General features: G+C 48.0%; 7 protein-coding genes across 7 annotated transcripts; 5 read left to right on the top strand and 2 right to left on the bottom strand.

Moving 5' to 3' along the window:
- The first annotated feature begins 264 nt into the window (after window positions 1-264).
- Window positions 265-1,987, top strand: BDV38DRAFT_296340 (male sterility protein-domain-containing protein). Its single transcript, XM_032062916.1, has 4 exons — window positions 265-725; window positions 783-1,653; window positions 1,690-1,812; window positions 1,843-1,987. The coding sequence occupies exons 1-4, from the start codon at window positions 592-594 to the stop codon at window positions 1,957-1,959; spliced, it is 1,245 nt and encodes a 414-aa protein (XP_031917766.1). The 5' UTR covers window positions 265-591; the 3' UTR covers window positions 1,960-1,987.
- Window positions 1,870-3,136, bottom strand: BDV38DRAFT_237361 (GFA family protein). The gene is made up of 2 exons (XM_032053578.1): window positions 2,961-3,136; window positions 1,870-2,906 (listed from the first exon to the last, which is right to left on the bottom strand). The coding sequence occupies exons 1-2, from the start codon at window positions 3,126-3,128 to the stop codon at window positions 2,610-2,612; spliced, it is 465 nt and encodes a 154-aa protein (XP_031917765.1). The 5' UTR covers window positions 3,129-3,136; the 3' UTR covers window positions 1,870-2,609.
- A 906-nt stretch (window positions 3,137-4,042) lies between these two features.
- BDV38DRAFT_279050 (uncharacterized protein) lies at window positions 4,043-6,085 on the bottom strand (the record flags this gene model as incomplete). Its single annotated transcript, XM_032058898.1, has 2 exons — window positions 4,043-4,147; window positions 4,304-6,085. The coding sequence occupies 2 exons, from the start codon at window positions 6,083-6,085 to the stop codon at window positions 4,043-4,045; spliced, it is 1,887 nt and encodes a 628-aa protein (XP_031917764.1).
- Window positions 6,086-15,745: 9,660 nt separating this feature from the next.
- Window positions 15,746-17,019, top strand: BDV38DRAFT_279049 (FMN-dependent dehydrogenase; the record flags this gene model as incomplete). The annotated part of the gene is made up of 3 exons (XM_032058897.1): window positions 15,746-15,825; window positions 15,880-16,924; window positions 16,987-17,019. 3 exons carry the CDS (start codon window positions 15,746-15,748, stop codon window positions 17,017-17,019), a joined length of 1,158 nt encoding a protein of 385 aa, XP_031917763.1.
- A 396-nt stretch (window positions 17,020-17,415) lies between these two features.
- BDV38DRAFT_279048 (uncharacterized protein) lies at window positions 17,416-18,150 on the top strand (the record flags this gene model as incomplete). The annotated part of the gene is made up of 3 exons (XM_032058896.1): window positions 17,416-17,757; window positions 17,813-17,985; window positions 18,060-18,150. The coding sequence occupies 3 exons, from the start codon at window positions 17,416-17,418 to the stop codon at window positions 18,148-18,150; spliced, it is 606 nt and encodes a 201-aa protein (XP_031917762.1).
- Window positions 18,151-18,502: 352 nt separating this feature from the next.
- Window positions 18,503-19,908, top strand: BDV38DRAFT_296337 (polysaccharide lyase family 1 protein; the record flags this gene model as incomplete). Its single annotated transcript, XM_032062915.1, has 6 exons — window positions 18,503-18,702; window positions 18,753-18,896; window positions 18,949-19,074; window positions 19,125-19,221; window positions 19,283-19,516; window positions 19,570-19,908. 6 exons carry the CDS (start codon window positions 18,503-18,505, stop codon window positions 19,906-19,908), a joined length of 1,140 nt encoding a protein of 379 aa, XP_031917761.1.
- Window positions 19,909-20,240: 332 nt separating this feature from the next.
- On the top strand, window positions 20,241-21,674 carry BDV38DRAFT_237358 (HpcH/HpaI aldolase family protein). The gene is made up of 5 exons (XM_032053577.1): window positions 20,241-20,418; window positions 20,584-20,707; window positions 20,758-20,886; window positions 21,010-21,235; window positions 21,325-21,674. The coding sequence occupies exons 1-5, from the start codon at window positions 20,351-20,353 to the stop codon at window positions 21,594-21,596; spliced, it is 819 nt and encodes a 272-aa protein (XP_031917760.1). The 5' UTR covers window positions 20,241-20,350; the 3' UTR covers window positions 21,597-21,674.
- The last annotated feature ends 471 nt before the right edge of the window (window positions 21,675-22,145 follow it).

Below are 22,145 nucleotides of genomic sequence, written 5' to 3'. Positions count from 1 at the left end.
TCTGCCTTCTCTCTTATCCAGATTGCTTTCGCCACAACCATGTGATTTTGGGGCAGAGTAGTCATGGAACCTCTAGATCACTCTAACGCTAGGATGCACTTGAAGGAATCCGCAGTGAACAATCCGGATTGTATTAATCAGAGGGTTCTACCATGTTCGATGTATCAAGCATGTGAGCAATCCATGGTGGCAATGTGTTAGTTGATGTAACATCTGCAATATACTTTCGCCTCGGTAAGAATACCTGTTTCGAGAACCAGGATGTAAATATCCAAGCAAGCAAGGATATGAAAACTTTACGCCAAGTATCTACAAGAGCTATCTTTATGGTCAAGTCGCAGCTTGCTCCAGCGCTATTCGACTGATCTGTTTATGCTTGGCTTATGTACATGACGCGATAAGGTTCAGCATTTCGTCATCAAATGAGTCTGGTAGTGTGATATGGGGATAGGAGTATATAGGCTAAGTGTATTCTCCATTCTATAGAACGGCTTGGCCAATCCCTCTTGTCGTCTGAATCATATTTGACTTGGTTTGGAAGTTACCTTGGGGTCCCGAATCTACAACTATACCGCAGTAAGTACGCTCAATATGTTAGAGTACTACAAGAATAAGTCCATCTTTGTTACGGGAGCACCGGGGTTTCTAGGTACGGTAATCATTTATCGCTTGATAAGCTTGTGCGAAGTCCAGCATGTCTACGTGCTTTGTCGAGGAGGAATTCAGTCAGTTCTGCCCAAGACAACGTTAACCACACGAAAGCTAACTTACATTGTGTGCAGGCGCTTGCGATCCAACTGGAGTCAAGTATTACCTGAAGAAATAATGAACACCCTATGCGACCCTTCGCGAATTACAGTATTCGATGGCGACGTCCGCTTGCCAGACATGGGCATATCGAAGAACAAGCTTGACATGGTGCGAACACAGGTGGATGTTATTATCCATGCGGCATCTTCAATTAACCTCGGTACACCTCTTGCTGGTCTGTTCGATGTAATTATCCGGTCCAGTGACATGATCGGAGGCTTTGCTCTCTCATGTTCAAAGCTTCGCCGGTTTGTATATATTTCCACTGCGTACGCAAATGGCCACCTCAGCCCCTCAAGTCACACATGTGACATTGAAGTTGATGAGAGAGTGTATGATCTAGGAAGCTCCGCGACCGTCATAGAGGAATTGGCCGAGGTTGAAAGATACGGCACTAGCAAGGCTTATCAGGCGCATGAGTTCCCTTGGCCATACGCGTACGCTAAGAACTTGACTGAACGACTGCTAGTTCGCCGCTTTCAAGATAATAGGGCGATGAACAAGTTGCTTATCGTTCGTCCATCTATTGTTGGGCCTTCCCAAAGTGTACCATACCCTGGCTTTTGTCTCCCTTTATCCGCACCAATGCTCATGTTGGCGGCTGGGATGACATTGACCACATCGCAGTATATGCGTATTGGAACAAACCTGACCGACCCTGACTCAGAGGCAACGTTAGATGGAGTCCCTGTTGACGTCGTTGCCGACCGAATTATCACGCACGTTGCTGCTGGTACAGCTGTCTGCATCCATGCTGTGAGCGGTGAGAGGGGAAGATATAAAACGCGCGACGTGTGGCAGCAAGCAATGCAATTCCGGCCAATCCCCTGGGGCCTGAAGCTAGTGTGGGATCCAAACGGATGGGGATCTCCGAACCAGCATTTTCTATGTCGCCGTTATAACCTACTTGGGGTCTCCTATACCTTCTTGGAAAAGCGAACCGTGGAATTGTCTAACACACTCTCACCTGAAGAACATAAGGAACTTCAGCTCTTCACCCAAGTCAAAGTAGGCGACTGGTTGCCGAAGCAGGTGCTGCACTTTCGTTATATTTTTGACCGGATGGCTCCCAAGGATGAGATATCGTGGCTAGCCGCCAAAGCCTCCGGCTACATGTTTGGAGACCAGCAAAGAGTCAGCAAGCTGTGAATTTCATGCCAACGATCTGGATGGTCGAGTGGCATAGTTTATTGTGTAAGCCACGGCTTAAGCGAAATGTCGGCTGTCACCAGGAGCGTTGACGATCAGAATACTTCGGTTGGTAATTTGTGAAGCAACACCCGTCAAGCTTAGACTGTCAGATACCTCTTGTTCGTGTGTTCGATTTATTTTGCGGACCTTCTCCCAATGTTCTGTTATCATGTACGTATAAACGCATGCAAATCATTCATTGGATTCAGCTTTATTTTTTGCTAGCCTTTCAGATATGCGGTTGCCCACTGAAGATTCGTGCAGGAGACCACTGTACAGTAAGTTCAACTGATCTGATGGTGACTAACAAGATATTGTCCTCTTTATAACACGAACCACGACGTTGATATAATCCTATGGTTATGGCCGACAAATTTAATGCGTTCCATGAGCAATAGAAAAGTACTATTAACACCAGAGAGGACACAACCTAACCTCCTAGTCGCAGTAGTTTACTTAGAAAAAGACTCACATGGTTGCCCTAATATCATCATATATACCGGTATAAGCATACTCAACTCCACAAACAAGGCCAGTCGACTGTATACACGATCTGATAGACACCGACACCAGCAATCTTATACTCCGAGTATCCATCCCAATTACAATCACAGATTATCAAACGCTGTCGGGACTTCCTCAAACTTCTTCGTCTCCACATTCGTCTCCAACCAAGTCTTTTTATCCTTGCAGTAAAACTCCATCACCGGCTCCCAAGTCTGCTCAGCTGCCAAATCCATCGTACCCGATGTCACGATCACGAGTTCCGGACCCTTTTGCTTGTTCTCGCAGAAGAGATTTGACCCGCAATTCCCACAGAATGATCGCTCAACAGTCGACCCGTTGTTTGTTGCGTTATCCTTGTATGTGCGAAGTGTGTCGTGGCCTTGGGTTATAGTTACATTCTGTGTAGCGTTAGTAGTTGAGTCAGCATGGTTCGTATACATGACAGGACTTACCTCCCGGCGATATATGCTGTTGGCCATCCCCAACGACCCTGTCGATTTCCGACAGTTCTGGCAGTAGCAGAGTATTTTCAAAGCTGGGTCTCCGGCGATATGGTATTTGATTGTTCCGCAAAGACAGGACCCATGGATGGGCTGTGTTTGTTCGGTCATTTCACCCATGGCTGTTTCTTGTTTCTTGTCAATCCTATAGCGAATGCATGGAGATAGAATCTTCTATCACAAACTCTCCCGATTAATCTTTTAGTTAAATGGAGCGATGACTAATACGCATTCCAGAAACATCCCGAATTTCCTAGAGGGAGAATGACTAACATAGTAGGAAATCTTATCTACGAGGACTGAGCGTCTTACATGATATCACAATCCTGCAGGATTGGATGGTCACCCATTCAAGCTGCAAGACTTGAGTGGGGTCGGATACGGTAGCTGGGGCTCTGGCGGGAAGGATTGCTTATTCATTACTAGGGTTGTAGGAATCGTAGGAATCGTAGATAGCGAGGAGGGATGGTCTAACGTGGTCGGGAAAGGCGTCGCATATCACTCATGAGAAACGAAGAAGAGCTGTTCCTAGGGTTTCCGACACGGAATCGTGACACGCCCTATCTTTGCTATTCGCATGTACTCCTGTTGAGCTATCTTTGTTTAGGGCTTCAATAGTCAGGATACAACATATACGTATGTTCGAGAAGGGAATTAGTGGGAAAGTTTTTCTCGTCAAGGAACTGTAACATAGTCATCACAATGACCGGTGGTACTACTACATGAATCCAACAAAGACAATAAAGACTCTCTGGTACACAATTTAGACACAGTGTTCCTCATAGATCAACCATTTCGATATTACAAAGTTCGCTAGCCCAGGAAAATCCTTGCCGGGAAGAAGGGGAAGTATTACTATACAAAGGTTAAAGAAAAGAGGTAATAAGCGAGTGACAAGCATCATTTCCAGCTCTGCAGGAAATAGTGCTGATTAAGGGGTACTGCGAAGATGCAGAAGAGGTTGGGGTATCGTGAGTGCATGGAGAGCGAGTGTGTATGCACTTTAAACTGCTGGTGAAGAAGGGCAACGATGACTATAAAAGCGAGTGATTGGGGACATCGGTCGCGAGGAGCTGAGCGACGTTCCTGAGACGTTCATCTGCGGCGGATACAAGGTCACATCGCTTGCATTCTGGTAGCTGAAGGACCTGTTAGTGGGCCAGATCGAGAGGCAAGCTCGGGGCGCCAATCCATCTTGGCCAGTCTCGCGATTGAGACAATGTACCTTTGGTTGAAATCATTAGCTCACGAAACTAAACCAGATTGCATTGAAAGGAAAAGAATGGATCACATACCCAACCGTGGTCATAGACCTGGTAGATCGTTACCGACTGACCAACAGCCAGTTTAATCTGAGTATCATTGACAGGAGTGTGGTCCATGTCGACATTGTATGTCTTGAATGTAGAAGGGGCATAGGAGGCGATAATCCTCTTGTCTTCGTCATCAGGAATCGTCGAGAGCTTCGCCCCTGATCGATCCTTCTCTTCAATTGAGGATGACGCGGACCCTTTGTACACCGAGCTTCTGCTGGCCATTCGGGGCATTTTTGCAAGACCAGTGACAACTTCCTTAAAGCTTCCCCTTGTTTTGAGTTGAGGGCGCTGAAAAGGGGTATTACGGTCGCTATCGTCCCCAGACGTGCTGCGAGAAATATTGAGGCTGTCAGTGGCATGGTCCGTATCATCGTCTGACGTGCTGCGAGACTCATTGTTACTCTGTCTCTGTTTGGGCGGGCGAAGACCAGGAGAGTGGCAGGGTATACTATGGCCAGTAGAATCGTCAGGGGTACTACGACGGCGATGGCTCTGATGGGGCTGATTCAGTTCGACACGGTGCGATGTGATCCCATCGACAATGATTTCGTTGGGAGCGCTACGGCAGTGGCGATGGCCTCGTTTGGGGTTTTTTGAACGGGCTGGTCGAATGTTTGCGACGCGCTCTGTTAACCGCCGATAAATTCCAGGACGGCGATCGCTTGCCTCATCGTCAGTGCTATCGTCAGCTGAACTGCAGTCATCGTAGTTGAGTTCGGTAGGCGGCCGGAACGTTGGATGACGAGAGGGAGTACCGGCGACAGTGCTGGCGTCGGAAATGCTGCCGCTATCACCATGGCTCTTGTCCGGTGTATTGACATCCTTCACCATGCCGTGATGAGACCTCATATTCTGAGCACGGGGAGTACATGCTATCTGTCTCTCCTCTGCGCTGCGGTCGCTGCTCACGTCGTCTTTCTCGTTGGATGAACGCAAAGAGACCACACTGAATAGTGCTGTTTTGCTTGCTAGGAATAAGTGGGGCAGGGTATTCAAGCTATTGTTTGTTTCCAAATGCCCAGACTTAGGTCCCCCACCTCTTTCTCTGAGCTCTCTGTCCCTGGCTGCTGTCGTGGCCCGTCGCCGCTTCTTGTACAATGAAAACAGAACAAAGCCAGCTATGAGTCCAACCACAGCACAAACCGCAATTGCCGCATATCCACTAGTGTCGAGCTTGCTAGGTGCATCATGGCCTGTGCCAGTGCTGGTCGCCGCAGCATGAGTTGCGGTGGCGGTCGCCTTATGGCTGACGCGAGTCTGGAGCGTTGTGGGTTGAGTGTTGGTACTGGTGGATTTACTGTGGGTGGTCGTCGTGTCACTCGAGGTGGTTGTTGTCTTGCTGGTAGTGCTCATAGTCTGACTCGTGGTCGTTGATTGACTGAGGGTGCTCGTCTGCAGCTGGGATGTCTGACTGTTGGGCCTCCAGGTGTATCGGCCGGTGTCTTCTGTTGCAACTGGCTGAAGCGCAGTACTGGCAACCTGCGCTTGTACAGCGACGCTCTGTCCAGCAGCCTTGGCTTGTCCTGGAGACTGCGCTTGTCCAACAGACTGCGCTTGTGCAGGAGCCTGTGCTTGTCCCCAGTTCTGGCTCCAGGAGCCCTGGCCACTCGCCCCTCCATATTGCCCATTTTGACTGTAGCCGTTTGCAATGGGAGCCGCACTTGGAGCACCCCAGTTCTGAACCACTCGGCTGGCCAGTGGCTGGTACAAACGAGGAGCCTCCAGCGGACCGCTATTCAATGACGCCTCTACCACTTGCATCGCGACCTTGACTTCTGTGGCATACACCAAAGCGGCATTAATTATACTTAATTGGGAGGTGAGAACAGAAGCAAAAAGAACTCCGGGCACTTCCTGGCTTTGTACAAATAAATCAAGTTGGCGGATTCAATTTCCATCATTTAGCCGAAGTTAATATGGAATGCTTGTTTCCGTGTTTGGTTGTTTGTACAATGCTATGCTTCCTCTCGAAACATTGGGATGCCGATCCGAGAATGCAAGACGGCCCAAGAATCCACCTTTGCTACAGGTTCTTATATGGATACTCAATCGAATCAGAGGACTTTAACCAAGATGGCGAGGGGGCTGGCGCTTCCTTGCCCCTTGTAGCCAAAAACGAATTCATTCGTATACCTTTAGGTATGCTTTACCGAACATGCGATATTCGAATATCGCCGGTTTTGGCTTCCCATACTTTACCCTTGGGGTTGCACCCGCCACCACTCCGTAAGCTCAAGCACGCACTGAATTGCGTACTTTATCCACGTTCAGATACATTCATTATTCTATCACCATCTTCCCTATGTCATCCGTGTATGACTTTGTTGTGTATATCCGTATCTCTTTGTTTATGGTGGAGCGGCTCCTTTATCCGAGGAATCCGGCTATGTAAATTCGAGTTAGGGCTACATTCCATTTTCATTGACCCATCACCGCCATGGATAGAAACAACAAGCTGATTGGACCCACGCAAGAACTTGCGATGTAATTCCCAAGGGGTAGGACACAATCATCTTTCCTTTCTTAGATTGTTATGATGAGACTTTCAATGTCGTTGGTGCACTGTTCGGACCCTCCCAACCGGCGACCCTTGATCAGCTTTTATCGCCGGCCGCATATAAATCAGCCTCTAACGTTTATTTTTACCCTACAGCTTTAGGAGACAAGAACGATCATGACATATGTCAATAATAACTGTGGGAACTTCTTTATATGCAACTAATTATTCTCATTATTATTATTTCCTGTTTTCTTTCTTCTTTGCTTTTCCATTGGCTCTCCTTAAATATGGAATGTCCCGCTGGTACCAAGCAGATATGCTTCCTTGCCTCAGGAATGCAGACGGGTATGCCTATCGTCAGTATTCATTACTACATGCAATACGTGTGATAAACCCTGTTAGACCTAATTGGGGGGTAATCCAGCTTTAAACATAATACAAAATCAATGCTGTTCCTGGACAAGTGGCGCAGTAGCGAGCTATTTGGCAAGAGCATTGGAGATGCACTCAGCGACACCTTGACTCTCGAGTGGAGCCTGGGCGGAATTGTCGCTCCTTTGAAAAGGCAAAATTAAAAGGGTACACATTGAGAGGATACTCCAGGTCCACTATATCGTACGAGTAAGTACAACTATGCCATGGCTAGCTAGGTGCACATTCGCCATATACTGTATTTCCGAACGTATCAGCTGTAACCTGGGAAGCAGCCGCTTTGGTAATTAGCAACGATGACAGACTTCTACCCTTGCCCCCTAGTTTCCCTGATTGGCTTTTGTAATATCTTCTAATATCATTTTATTCTTCTTTAGAAATTTCTTACGGCTTGCTTAACATGGCCCACCCCTCTGTGGTCAGTCAGTCAGTTGTACTCCGTATCTAGCTTGGAGATAGCATATCCATCAGCTTCCCATTCATGAAATATAGTAGGAGTGAATAACAAGCGCCACCTCTCTCATCCTGAGCCAGGAATATTACATCTAGCATGGAAATAAACCAGGTTGTTTCTCTTCTTCCTATTCTAATTTAGTTGCATTTTTTAGAAATCTTGACAGCCAGAGCAAGCCATGCCGATCGAACAGGCTAATATTAAGACATTGTCATTCAAAGGCACTGACGTGTGGACGCAACACAGATTCTATTGCTTCTATTCCATGTATCTAGGTTTATGAGCGTTTGTGTTCCAGCACTTAACTAGTAATTAAGCTTTGTTTAGCAAGTAGTATGTTCTTCTCTGACCTAAGGATACAGCTTCGCACTTGGCGAGCGATCAGTGCGAATATCTGAATAATTACCGTTTCTGCGTGCGAAGATACTCAAATATATAACTATTTAATTTAGATGTTCAAGTTCTTTGATCTTTATATATATATACATATTTTTTTATTTTTCTTGGATTCGTAGTAGTAGTATGTCTTGCATGTCAAACTAAAAATTATATATTTATCCGACATGGTGGGTTTATTACTAGTTCCACGCATGAACATATATATCCTCTCAACGAGTCTTGTCTCCACAACTCCAAACTGGACTTTGATAGGGTCTGGACGTTCTACAACTATTTAACTAGGAAATTGATGACAATAAGCCGCTCCTTACTTTTTTCCATTTATTTCTAGAATCTGATTACTCTGTTATTTTGGTACCTTGTTGCCTTGTTGCCTTGTTGCCTTGTTGCTGTGTTGTTCCATTTGTTTATTTTGATCCATCCCTACGGGGTATACTAACTATACTTACAATCTGTCTACCACTTCAATTTGACAGCTGCCCAAGTATTAGCTTTAGCAGCTGTTGATCCTCTCTTTACTCGGCATAGCTATTGTAGGGGAGAATTCCATTTCCTTGTTCGGCACAACAATGGTTGAAAACAACAGAACATTCCAATCCTCAATGTGCATCCCTTGCCCCGTCCACTACGAGATTCCATATGAAATAACCCCGACAAACGAGACACTGTATTTCCCAATGCGTGAGTTTTCGCTAAGCACGTGGGACTTCCAGGTCTCTGACAGCACGCCACAAGGAAATTGGCGCTGGTTGCAAGTTACATCTGGCTCCCGCAGGGATAGAGCATCCCTTGACGGAGAGGAACAACGTAAACCAGGTTATTAGAAGGACCTCGGAATGCTTCGCTTATCGATAGCGGGAACAGCATATGCTGAGGTTGCTACTTTGCAACCGAAGGGCTTTATTAGCGGTAGCAATTGGCATTGATGAGGCTAAACATTGCTATGATTATACATTTGTGCCTTTGGAAGGCCTTAAGGGACCCATGGAATATTTGGTAGTACGGGGTAAAGATTGATATGTGAAATGTGGCGCCGCAGGTGTCTGAGGAACAGGCTTTCGAAGCAATTCAGGAATGTCTTTGCGCTTGGACCGAGAGCTATTGTTTGTTGATCGCTTTGACATGTCGCGTCAAATTCGGCGCGTCGGATAGTCTCCACTCTGAGATGTGATCTTGAGAACATGGTACGAAGAAACATCCTTCGGAAGTACCTTCCAAGGGAACGTTCTGCACGGCAACCGATCGAAGGACACCAATGACTATAGCTAAGTCCTCGGCCTCGACAGCCTAGTTCGCGATGCTACTCATTCTGTTCGTCTCAGACCACAATGTGTCTCGTTGAACAGGGCTAACCAATTACCATTCAGCTCCAGGTCGATCGCGCGAAAGAGGATCAACATGAAGATAATCCCCAAGACCACTCCTCTCCTCAACCACCACGGTTATGTGACAACAATTCGTAGGCGGGGCGGTCCCAGATGTATGCAGTAATGCCACAGGCCGTTGTAGCTCATGTTCTACGCGCGCGGTGTCAGAAAGCTGTGGGAAAACCTGTCGACCTAAGTGCGTAACGGCAGTGCGCTCGAGACTACCTAGGCTGGCGGATTTCGTTATAGTCCGATTACCCATGCTGCATAAAGCTTGCACATGAAGGACACCTGCCGCTTTGAACGCAGCCTGAATACCTATAGCAAATGATGTGGGCGCACCTCTGGAATACAAACACGTATTTCATCTCACAGGCAATGCCGTAAATATCTGGGGTGAATGGCCCTTTCCGCAGAGGGTTGTCGTTCGTAGCATTCTGGTGGAGATTTAGTCATTCGGCTAGCATAGTAAGCATGTGATTCTCGATATTTGTAGGTATAGTATCCGCGCGGATACGCAATGAGACAAGTTCGTCGAGTGTCGTTACAAGGTACTCGGCTAGTCGAGAAGGTGGGATATCATGCTTTCCAGCATGCTGGATGAGTTTCACAATGACTCGTGCAACGGCACAAAGAGCTGGGGGTGATGATTCTGATCGGCCTGGTGGTTCATCACATATTTCGGCTCTTTTTTAGGTGGTGAAATGATGTGATTTCAGTAAGCGGCGCATGATGTTAGGGCTGAAGGTCGCCAGCACAGTTCCAAGTAGCGGCTGTCTTATAAAATTAAGCCAAGCCCGCATGAGCGCTAAATGATTAGAGATTAGACTTGCTGGTTGGAGGTGATTGCAAGTACTGAATCCCACATGACAGACCTGGTCACATCACCCTATCATGGTATCGACACCGTGCATGCACGAGAGTACCAAATATAATTGCCGTCGGGGTTTACGGTTTCATTCCTTCCGACTGCGGCAGTAGTTGCCTATCACCGGCGGTAGAGAAGCGGGACTGGACTATTATCGCCTACTTGCAAGACTCATGGGTTCCCTGAAGCACTAGTCTAACTAGGCTGAATCTTCCACACTGATTACATCGACACCATGCAACTGTCACAAGGGGTAGGCGTAGACAAACGACATAGCTAGCTTGAGGTGAGGATAGTATCATTTGGTTATATCAAACGCGCGACTAGCCATTCTTGCTTGATCCTCCTCACCACCGGAACCCTCCCTCCGTTATCACGCTCCTACCCACCCCTACATGAGTCCAGCCTGTAGTTTGCGAAAGCGGCAGGACGTTCGGAGTGACAGTCTTAAAGGGGTAAACATCCTGGTTGACCATTCTGGTAGTCACAATGGGTCCCTGTGCCACACTCGGCAACTGGGCGTGGAACACCGTTGTCGCAATACATGATATGATCTTTGCCAGTTTTACCTATCCGTAAGGTTTGGTGTGTTAGTAAACCATCACAAATGACCAATAGCCATACCAGGTAGCAGCTCGACTAGGGAATCGAACTCACTGTTAACGCCACATGCGTGCGTGCCAGGGGTGCAGGCGCACGCGAGGCCGAACAGTGCAACGAGGGAGAAGATGGTGATTATGGATCGCATAATGTATGATAGGCTTTCTGGCGATATATGGGTAGTTAGATAGGTATAGGTGTATACCAGATTTGATTGAGGTAAAATCGAAGAAGAGAATCTAAGCAGTAGGCGCACCTGGGGTTTATATAGCCACGTTGGATGCTGATTATATTGTTCAACGGAATATGCGGTCTAGGTAACGCATATGACTGGATATCTAGATGATGCATCCGTCCCTGCAATATGCATGGGAAACTACATCTATCACTAGACTAATCTCTTTCAAGCCAGCTTCACGCCCAATACTATTGACCCAAATAGCTTGTCCTCCTTGTCTGACCTTTTGTATTGGATTCGTGAAGCCAGGCATAGCTCTTGGCTAGCCGTCACTCAACTAGCACTACCGTATTAGGTCTTTAGATTGTCGATCCTGATGCGCATTAAGGACTAGTCTACACCGTGAGGGGCGGCATCTTCTTCCTACTAATTAGAAATGACCACAGATTTCATCGTACAAGACATAGTTACGTAACTTTCAGTCCAGGCTCCCAGACCCAGGACCTCTTGGGCTGCTTCGCATCTGATAATAGTCCAATTGATCCCAGAAAATGAAAGCCGTTCTGAAGGATTGCATAACTAGCGTTCTCCGCATGCACTCAGCAGTAAGAATTAGCGTTGAGCAAGGTTGGAGCCAGAGATCCTAATGGCCTTGGCATTTCCTCCTTTTGTCATTTCTGTCAGCACTAGCGATCTGCATGATTCAAGCGAGGATAAAGTAGTCGTATCCAGTTCACACACTTCTCGTATAACCTGATATGGGTAACTGATCTTCACTCCACACGGCAATAGTGCAACATAATAGCAAACACGACGCTATGGGCCGGAGCAATATTCCCTATTAGAAGGATCCTCATGCTTCTAACGAGGATTAATTACCTGAGTCTCTCAAACTATTGTAACAGCGCTATATGACATGACAGGTGTTACACTTATGTGTTGGCATCCGATCATCTCGAGTCGCCGAGCTCTGCTGGACTATCAGCTCGTAGCAGCGCAGATTAGAGTTGGCCTGGAGCTTCTGGGTTTTATCTGTCAGTGCTTGCGGCACACAGTCTGATAGGGCCACTCCATAAAGGCCGGTTTCATTTCTTGTCCATGCGTGGATAGCCATAATAAGTGATAACGGTCTAGCAGAGTATGCTTGCCTCTTATCGTACTTTCTTTTTTCATCTTTGGCTGCATCTGTTTGATACCATGCTCTGTGGTTCCTTAATACTATGTCCCTATCGAACTACATTCCTTCTTTAGGAATATCACGCTTTTGTCGATAAGATGTCATTTGCATCCATGTTAGACGGCACAGTTGCGAGATTTAACATGGTTTCGAATATCACTACTCTGTCAGTATTATGCTACCGACTTGGTGCAAGCACAATTTACAATCATTACCTACGCTGTGCCAATCATTGCGCCTGACTAGTCAGTCTGTCTGGATGAGATTAAACAGCACATGAATGTGAACGGGATATTTTGGTTTATATCCATTTTAATCAGCAATGAAAAACTGTGTATGGCTGATGGACGATGATCAGAGTCCAAGGCTATGTCGCTTCTTAAACTGCTGTTCTCAACGTAATCCTGTTTCGAAACATAGCGAGAACCTGTTGAAATGCTTTAGCAATACAGCCCAGTGGACTACGCGTCGTATAGTCATCGGAGTGCTACCTGCATTGGTAGCGCACTCAAGGCTACCTACTACAACACGCAGTTGCAGATCTCGTGCAATAAACATTTGCGCAGCTGATGCTGACAATTGTCTTGTGATTCTTTCCGACCGAACTGAACCTTACAGAGCTTGCTGCTCTCTTCAGGACCAGCCCATGACGTGACCAAGTGAGCTTGGTATGTGGCGGCCGATTCACTTAAGTCATTGTGTCCAAGCCTCGATGTTAACACGCTTACGCACTATAACGAAACGGCAAGAGTTTCTCAATGGTGGTCGGGGATCGCCGGCATGGCTTACATTCCACGGCCCGTGTTCGGTTCCTAAGCGACGAGAGCCATGATCCTGAGAGCTTGCCACTACATTCTCCAATTAGACGAAGAGAACCCGAATCGAACAGCATACGATTCAATTCAGAGCCTGTTACGGCTATGGTAATTGCCTAAAACGGAGTCTCACTATGCCTCAATGACGTTTCATCGTCATGAAAAATAATCTCCAGTGCAGGAGTCCTAGGGATGCACAGTAGCGACGTTGTTGGTAGTGTGGCGAGGAACATCTTGATCACCGTATCAAGCTCTTTTCAGAGCTTGATCATCAAAGGTGAAGGCAAGAAGCCCAAGAGACAGTTATGGACTTGAAATATACTTCGAACTGTCGATCTTGAGATGCATCAAGCATTTGTGTTGAATGTGGCAGGAAGGTTGCTACGATTCTTGCGCTTGGCAGGTCGGCTAAAAAGCTGGTTTGGGCACAATCGTCGATTGCTAAGTTAAATGACACAGTTGCCATGGACAAAGCTCCGTGTTTCTTCCATATTGATTTAATCGAATGGACTTGTATACGTATTGTCTAGCGATAGGAACTTGTTTCCGGTCAGCATGGCTTATCTGATCCCAGAGCCCCAGTCTTACAGCAAGAAATCCACAGAACCACCGAGATGTGCATGTCGGTAGTCGTTCTATTGTCTATTGTATAAATCTGAGCATAATGTAACTTCTCTGCACATATACTGGACGTGATTATCATCTCACCCTTGCTACCTTGGTTGAAACTCTGAAAACTAAGCCCAAGAAATCGGCTCACGCCGGCCGGCACAAACATCCTATTCCTCTTGCTACAATGAAACAAATCTATTCAAATGCGCAATGGCCTTCGGGCGGCATAATTCCTGTGGATTTTAAATGGAACCATCTCTGTTGTCGAGGACATGATTGTTTATTTCAATCTCGAAGCCACTGATGCGATAATTCACTGGGTTAGTTTCATAGCGGAAATTAACACACACACACACGCACACACACAGAGAGAGAGAGACGTGCATTATGCCCGAATACAGCTCCCTTTTTGGGGCTCTTCTCGGGTCGCCAACAGCCGTTCAGTATATCTACTAAGCAGCTCTCATTGACATTTGTGTCATGAATATGTGTATGTGTATGTATATTGGGAATCAAAAGGGATCTGAGAATAGCGGTGACTTAATAGGCTCTCCTTTCTTAGGCCCTATACTACCATTTATAAGGTTGACCTACTAGTCTATATAGACTAGTAGGTAGAAAGGTGCAGTCTACTAGGACGTGTCAATAAATATTGCATTCGAACGTAGGTGTCAGCGGCGGAAATATGTTGGAAAGGCATCCTAATACTAATAGTAGTAAGCTTTTAGAGATGTGTCGGTAAGAGGTAATGTCCTAAAATAGTGCTTTCCAGGAGACGTGTGTTATATGGTTGGTATCCAAAAACTCTGGGACAGGGTTGAATAGCTGTAGTTCTCTGACCCTTACTATAGACTATTCTATACAATGTAGGCTTTCGCCGAAGGATTCAGGGGCCCTATCCTGCGGTGTTGGCTTATGTGGTAGTATTCTAGGGGGTCAGGCGCCTACATACCAACTCGTAGATATATTGACATACCGGCTGACATACCAGCTAGTAGGTATGCTAGTATACTACTCTGTATACAGAGTAGTAGATATGTTGATGTATTGAGGCGTTTCCCTAGAATAACAAAAATATAGCAATATAGGCGATTTTCCGGAAATTAACATTTCTTGGCTTCTTAAGATACTCCGTTTGAAGAACTTGACACATTTCCCGTTCAGGGATGCTTAGTGCTTCGGGGCTGCATGGCTTCAATAGTCCGATATTGGCCACGAATACTATTGTCGGCCCTATTGTAGCTCTGGAACCGTTCCAGTGACATCCTTTGGCCAGAAGCTTAGATACGTATATGCTCAATTGTGCCGAGCATGGGAGACTCTCGGTAATCGAAGGAGGCTGTGCAGCGAGGCCATTGGAATGCCAAGACTCGATCTATTGCCCAAGGGTTCTGGCCTGGAATCTGTCTCACCAAAGTACTAGTAGTAGGAGGACCGGAGTCCGGTGGAGAAAAGTATCCCTTTCCTTAGGGTCCAATAGGCTTGATCGGGAGTTTTATCAGATCCTTCCCAGGACATACTAGGGCTCTTGGCGTTCCGGACTGATATGATAGCAAACTATATACCATGGATGTGGTTAGATCTTTGGCTCCGTTTCTTCAAAATATATTAAGTTGTCCCCGCCCAAGTCAAATTGTGATGTTCCTAGTCTAACGGTTTCAGGTGAAAGCGCATGAAGAGCTTTGATCCTTTACCCTAATCACAACGGTCGCGGACATATTCCGAGGCCATACAGGCGATTGGTCATCATTAGCAAGCAGTATCGGCATGCTTGACGAGGGTACCATGACCACACTGTGTCATTTATGTCACGACTCGTGTGACTACTCCGTCCCATGCCAAGACTGGAATCTCGGTGCCATGTGGTCGGGAAGGCATCTGGTGACGTCTGACAGTGTGCCGATAATATACCGATGCCCAGGCCAGGCAGTCACGGTGGTGTAGTGCATATAATGGACACCCTCTCCGGGTAGACTGCACGAACGCTGGACTGTCAAGAATTTAGTCACTCGTTTAACAATGCGCTCCACATTCCTTCTGCTGCCATTTCTTCCCGCAGCTCTTGCGGCTCGACCTTTCCTCAATGAGGCGGACACTGGGTATGAAAAGCAACAGTCGCTGATTACAACGATAGCTGACTGAAGATCGCGCAGCATCGAAGATGTCCTCGGTGACACCCCGGCCGGCACCCTTCCGGACCTAGAACAGATCATCGGCCTTCCTGATTTCGAATGGGCAGCCAGGCGCTACATGAACGCTTCGTCATACACATACTATCGCAATGGTGCAGCTGGCGAATGGTCCTACAGAAACAACTTGGAAGCCTATGGGCGGTTCCGCTTCAAGCCACGCATGATGGTCGATGTCACCAACATCGAATCCACCCTGCCGACAACGATCTTGGGTCACAACTTCTCTGCCCCCTTCTACATTAGCCCTTGTGCTCGCGGAGGCCTTGCTCATCCTGAGGCCGAGAAGAATTTCGTAAAAGCCGCGTATGAAGAGGATATTTTGTATATCCCGTCGCTCTATGCATCTCTCTCCGTCGATGAGATCGCCTCTGCGAAGCCCTCTAATGGCTCCCAGGTTATCTTCCAGCAGGTGTATCTCACGAATAATAACACCGAGACGAAACAGCTCTTCAAGCATGTGGAGCAACTGGGTAGCAAGGCGATCGTGTTCACGGTCGACTCGGCAGCAGACGGAAACCGTCATCGCGCCGCGCGCTATGGTGTCGGGTCAGCCGACAGCGACTACTCCTACATCACCTGGGACTATTACAAGAAGCTTCAGAATATGACCTCGCTGCCTGTCGTCCTGAAGGGTATTCAGACCGTCGAGGATGTTAAGCTGGCCGTTGCACACGGCGCCCCGGCTGTTATTCTTTCCAACCACGGTGGACGTCAGCTGGACAGTAGCCCATCCCCTCTTGAAATCGCTCTTGAAATTCACCAGGAGGCTCCCGAGCTCTTTGAACAGATCGAAATCTATGCAGATGGGGGTGTTCGCTACGGGGCGGACGTTCTGAAACTGCTTGCCCTTGGTGTCCGGGCTGTCGGCCTCGGTCGCCCCTTCATGTTTGCTAACACTTATGGTGTTGAGGGAGTCAAGCACGCGATTCAACTTCTCAAGCATGAGATCGCCATTGATGCTGGTAATCTTGGCGTGGGTGATTTGAAGAAGATTGATGCTTCCTATGTGAGAATTCCATTCCATTTCTTACCCTTCCTGAGTGCTGTGTGGACTAATGCGGGCTATAGGTCAAATGGACAAATAATGGCTGGTATAGCTAAATGGGTAGTTTGAGGACTACCGGTATTTGACAATGGCTTAAAAGGGGACTAGGGGTTGATCATCTACGGCACTCAATTCAATTGTATCATATTTATAACAGGCACCGAGAGCAGGAAGAGCGTATATTTGAAATTTAGGCGGCCATGGAGAAGCCACGTCCTCCTATATCACCAATCATCGTAGTTTGAATCCATTTATCCAATGTCACATTTGCCTTTTTCAGTCACACTCCCAATACATAAGTGATCCTTACTACAGCCTTTTTGTTGCTATACTACCTACGACTTGTACCAGTCGAAGTATAAGTACAAAGCCTCACCCTTGATTCCGGGCACGAAATCTGCTGTGTTCTCGAGCTTAGGATAACCTGTGCCTATCTTTCATGCAAATTTCAGATGACTACCGCTCCAGAGTTCCTAATCCGAGATGCCGGGATCGTAAAAGACGACGACCAGTTCGTTGTCGTACCATTCGATGCAGCCATCCCGTATTTAACCTCGATCGGAAGTCATGAGCAGTGGGGGAGAACTCCCTTTTCGCACCGCAAACGCTGGGGTGGTGGAACTACACAGCACAGAAAAGATTCAAAGAGTTCTGCCCTCCAGAATTATGAAAAGAAGAACAGCGTTTTACGTATCTCCATCGTCGAGAACGAGTGCAACGCGGACGGTCCAAAGTGTTTCAATCCTCGCCTGGCGCATTATCGAGTCTTGTCCGACCGTCGAAGATACCTCTGTGTTGGCTTTGCGTTCGTGCGGCAAAACTGGATCCCCAGTTTATATTGAGTCGCAGGAACATCTCCAGATACCAGAATCTAATGAGAGAGCAACATCTATCTCGAAGTCATGGTTACAAATTGTCGAGTCTTTGTTCATTGCGCCGGGGAGCGGGAAGTGTGGTCGCAAGAAGCAGAAGGAGGCTTTCTGGCTGGATGGATGGGCGGGGAATGATACGAAGCTCATTCGGTGAGTAGGTCTACCCTCCATGATGTTTTGCTCTTCTAGATACCAGCTAATGCTTACTATCGGAAACATGGCAGTGACTATGCGCATCAAGGCTTTCGACTGGCTGGAGATTTTAGTCTGCCAAGAGCCAATCAGGCAGAGACGCTGATGCGGATGGAGATTTAAATCCAGTATGGCCCGACAAGCCAAGAGTCATGTATTCAGCCCTGTATCATCTCGGAGAAATTAAAGGCGTTTCGGATTCACTGGATACGCATCAACCCTCCAATCGGGGCAACCGTGCAAGCAAAGTGTGGAGAGTCGGACGCCGGCAGATTTCCCGACAAGAGGGCCCTCTCCCTTAACCCTAATTTCAATTCTTCAGAGAATCCACCAATAATCATCTCCTACTCTTTCCCCCAATAGTTCCTACTCGGCCTCATAAGGCATGTCGATGAATGCCCTAAATGGATAAATACCGGCAGGAGATCGTCCAGTCTCCTGCTCCATCAGACTATCAGCTCCAACTGCGCTCAACATGAAGTTTGCTTTGCTATCCGGTGTCGCCGCGGGACTTGTACCCTTTGTCAGCGCGGTCAGCGTCTCGGGTGCTGCAGAGGGTTTCGCAAAGGGTGTGACTGGCGGTGGCTCTGCTGCTGCTGTGTATCCCACCACTACGGACGAGCTGGTGTCCTACCTCGGTGATTCGTCTCCGCGTGTTATTGTCCTGGACCGCACGTTAGTATTGTATCCTGGGAATGCTACGCTCCTGAATCTAATCAGAATAGGTTTGACTTCACTGGTACCGAAGGCACCACTACGGGCACTGGGTGCGCACCGTGGGGAACTGCTTCAGGCTGTCAGGTTGCCATTAACCAGAATGACTGGTGCACTAACTATCAACCCGATGCGCCCCAGGTGTCCGTCACATAGTACGTATCGGCGTTGGATAGATGGCGAGTATCCCTGCTGATGTGATGACAGTGACAATGCCGGTACACTCGGAATAACGGTCGCCTCGGACAAGACTATCTTGGGTTCGGGCTCCAGTGGTGTCATCAAAGGCAAAGGCCTCCGAATTGTCAGTGGTGCAAGCAACATCATCATCCAGTACGTACAGCCCCTTGCCTACTGATAGATCCACCTCTAACGTCATTCAGAAACATTGCCATCACCGATCTAAATCCCAAATACGTGTGGGGAGGTGATGCGATCACTCTCAACGACGCAGATATGGTCTGGATTGATCACGTTACGGTTCGTCGTCTACCCCTAGCTAAACCACACACAGCCATGAATATACTGATCCCTTTCTCAGACTGCGCGTATTGGCCGCCAGCACCTCGTCCTCGGAAACGATGCCAGCAACCGCGTGACCGTATCCAACAGCTATTTCAACGGTGTCTCGGAGTACAGCGCTACGTGCGACGGGTACGCATACTGGGGCATCTACTTCGCTGGCTCCAGCGACCTCATTACCTTCAAGGGCAACTACATCCATCACTTTAGCGGTCGCAGCCCTAAGGTCCAGGAGAACACCCTTCTTCATGCTGTATGTCCACCTGTACCTTCCCTTCGATTGAACAGACACTAAACACAATATAGGTCAACAACTACTGGTACGACTCGACCGGCCATTCCTTCGAAATTGGAGCGGGCGGTTACGTCCTTGCCGAGGGCAACGTCTTCCAGAACATCAATACCCCGGTTCAGTCGCCGATTGAGGGACAACTATTCACATCGCCCGACACCAACACCAACACCGTCTGCGCCACATACCTCGGTCGCAACTGCGAGGTCAATGGGTTTGGTAGCTCTGGTACTTTCAGTCAAGCTGACACAGGCTTCCTGGTGAATTTCGAGGGCAAGAACATCGCATCGGCTTCCCCATATGCCGATGCGCAGAGCTCAGTGCCAAGCAGCGCTGGTCAGGGAAACCTTTAAAGGTGATGTTAAGTGTGACTAGTTGTTGGCCGGTATGGTCTTCTTTGCGGTTACCTGTGTACATAACTCGTTCTATCTCGCCCGACGGTATCCCGAAATGCCAGATGATTCCTCTCCCACGCCGCGGGATAACTCCGATCGGAGGGGACTAGACATGTACCTGAGTGGGTAGTTCCAACAAAACCCCGAGCCCAAGCATGACAGTGGGGACTCTCCCTGCTAGAGAGAGAAATCTAGCCGTGGTTGAGATCCATCAAGTAGCCCTAATCAACGTAGTGTTGGGGGTGTTTCTTCCCCACATTTCCTCGGTCGGATTTACCCCGAGACGAGGGGTAAATCATCTTTGCGAGTTCCCGAGGAACGACTTCACTAGCAACTCTTCTTTGCACCTCTTCTTCCCTTCTTACAATCTCCTCAACCCCCAAACGATCAAAATTTCACCATGGCCCTGAACCTAGCTCTCCGTAGCTCTCTCGCACGCCAATCGACGGCATACGGCTTCTGGCTTACGTCCGTATTCCCTCCCCGCATTCTTCCCCCTCCATGCCTGTGTTTTCCCTGGATCTCGTGCTCTTTCACAGCGCCTAGGGGAGCCGACAAAGTTATCCAAATTTTACTAGAATCATAGTGAAACTCATAGTGTCCACTGAACTAACTCGCACCCGCAAACTACAGCGTCCCTAGCGCCCCCGTCGCCCGAACCATCCTCCGCGCTGCAACCGCCTCGCCGGTCGAGGCCTTCAGCTGGGTCCTCGTCGACGCAGAACATGGATTAATCACAGACAGAGACTACTATGACGTGTGTTATACCATCTCCGAGTTCTTACTCCAGCTAACCAGAATATGTAGCTCACAACAGCCATCGCCGCGGAAGGCGCCAGCCCCATCATCCGTGTGCCGTGGCAGGAAGAATGGATGATCAAGCGTGCTCTGGATGCTGGCGCTCATGGAATTCTGACTCCCATGTGCCACTCAGTGGTGAGTTGTGCACTTCTTTCCCCGTTGACTGACCAGCTCTAGCGAGGCTGGGGGCGGGGGTATATGTCAATGTGTACCTGTGTAAGTTGAGGGACTAATTTCCTACCCTTCCTGGGTCGATAGGAGGATGCCCGGAATATTGTGCGATACTGCAAGTACCCGCCTGTCGGTTGCAGAGGCTATGGGCCGCTGTATGCACCCCATGCTTTCCCCGGTGTCCAGGCCGGAGCTCAGTATGACGACAACGCCGATCAGAGTTTGATGGTCATGGTCCAGATTGAGTCCAGGGCTGGTCTTGACAATGTCGAGGAGATTGCGAAGGTGGAGGGATTGGATGTGCTTCTGATCGGTATGTTTACTTACCATGGCTTACGATTCATTTCACAACGAGCACGATGACGCACAAGGTGCTTAGGGCATGTGCTAATGTTCCATTAGGCCCATTCGATCTCGCGAAACAGATCGGCGTCGTCCGCGGCGGAGACGAGCACACAGCAGCTATCGAGCGCATTTTGAAGGCGGCCAAGGCTGCTGGAAAGAAGGCGGCGATCTTCTGCACGGGTGGCGACCAGGCCCGCGAATACGCCGAACAAGGCTTCGACATGGTGTCGGTCATCACCGACCAGGGTGCCATGGGAAATGCTATGGTGCAGTCACTGTCGGCTGCACAGGGCCGCAACGCGGACAATAAGCCCAGAGATGGGTATTGAGTTGTCATTGATCCTGGTAATGCCTGTTGAACTGCTGGTTGGCTATAGCGTACTCGGAAGATATCCGGAACATGTTACATATCTACTTATCAATGTATATATTTCGATGAAATGTTGTCAATCCCTCGGATCCTATTTTAGGGTACTCCTACACTTGCTATTTATACCATAGATCGTCATTGGGTATGTTATAGCTGCTGGAGAGCTTTATCTACATCCTTTCCCGATTAACGCCACATAATTCATGAAGATAGAAAAGATTAGCAATACATGCAGGTGCCATGTCAAGCGAGGTGTAAATATTGCTGTCATCCATTTTGGGATAATGAAAGCCGTCTACCACCAAACACAGCCGATCTGATGTAGTCATCCATCCGAATGCTGTCTTCCATGCTTTACATCGTTGTTTGAGAACGTCCCGGTCGTGTATGCAATCTTGTATTTGAGCCTGAGACAGGTTGCGCTGGTGGATACCCGTGCCTATACAGCCGATGAGTGCGAATATCAGCGTCAAGAGTCTCGTCAGACTCTCTCTGGCTTGAGGAATGT

The sequence above is a fragment of the Aspergillus pseudotamarii genome (genome assembly GCF_009193445.1).
Source record: "Aspergillus pseudotamarii strain CBS 117625 unplaced genomic scaffold BDV38scaffold_7, whole genome shotgun sequence".
Taxonomy (NCBI): Eukaryota; Fungi; Ascomycota; class Eurotiomycetes; order Eurotiales; family Aspergillaceae; genus Aspergillus; species Aspergillus pseudotamarii.
This window is presented reverse-complemented; position numbering and strand designations above follow the sequence as displayed.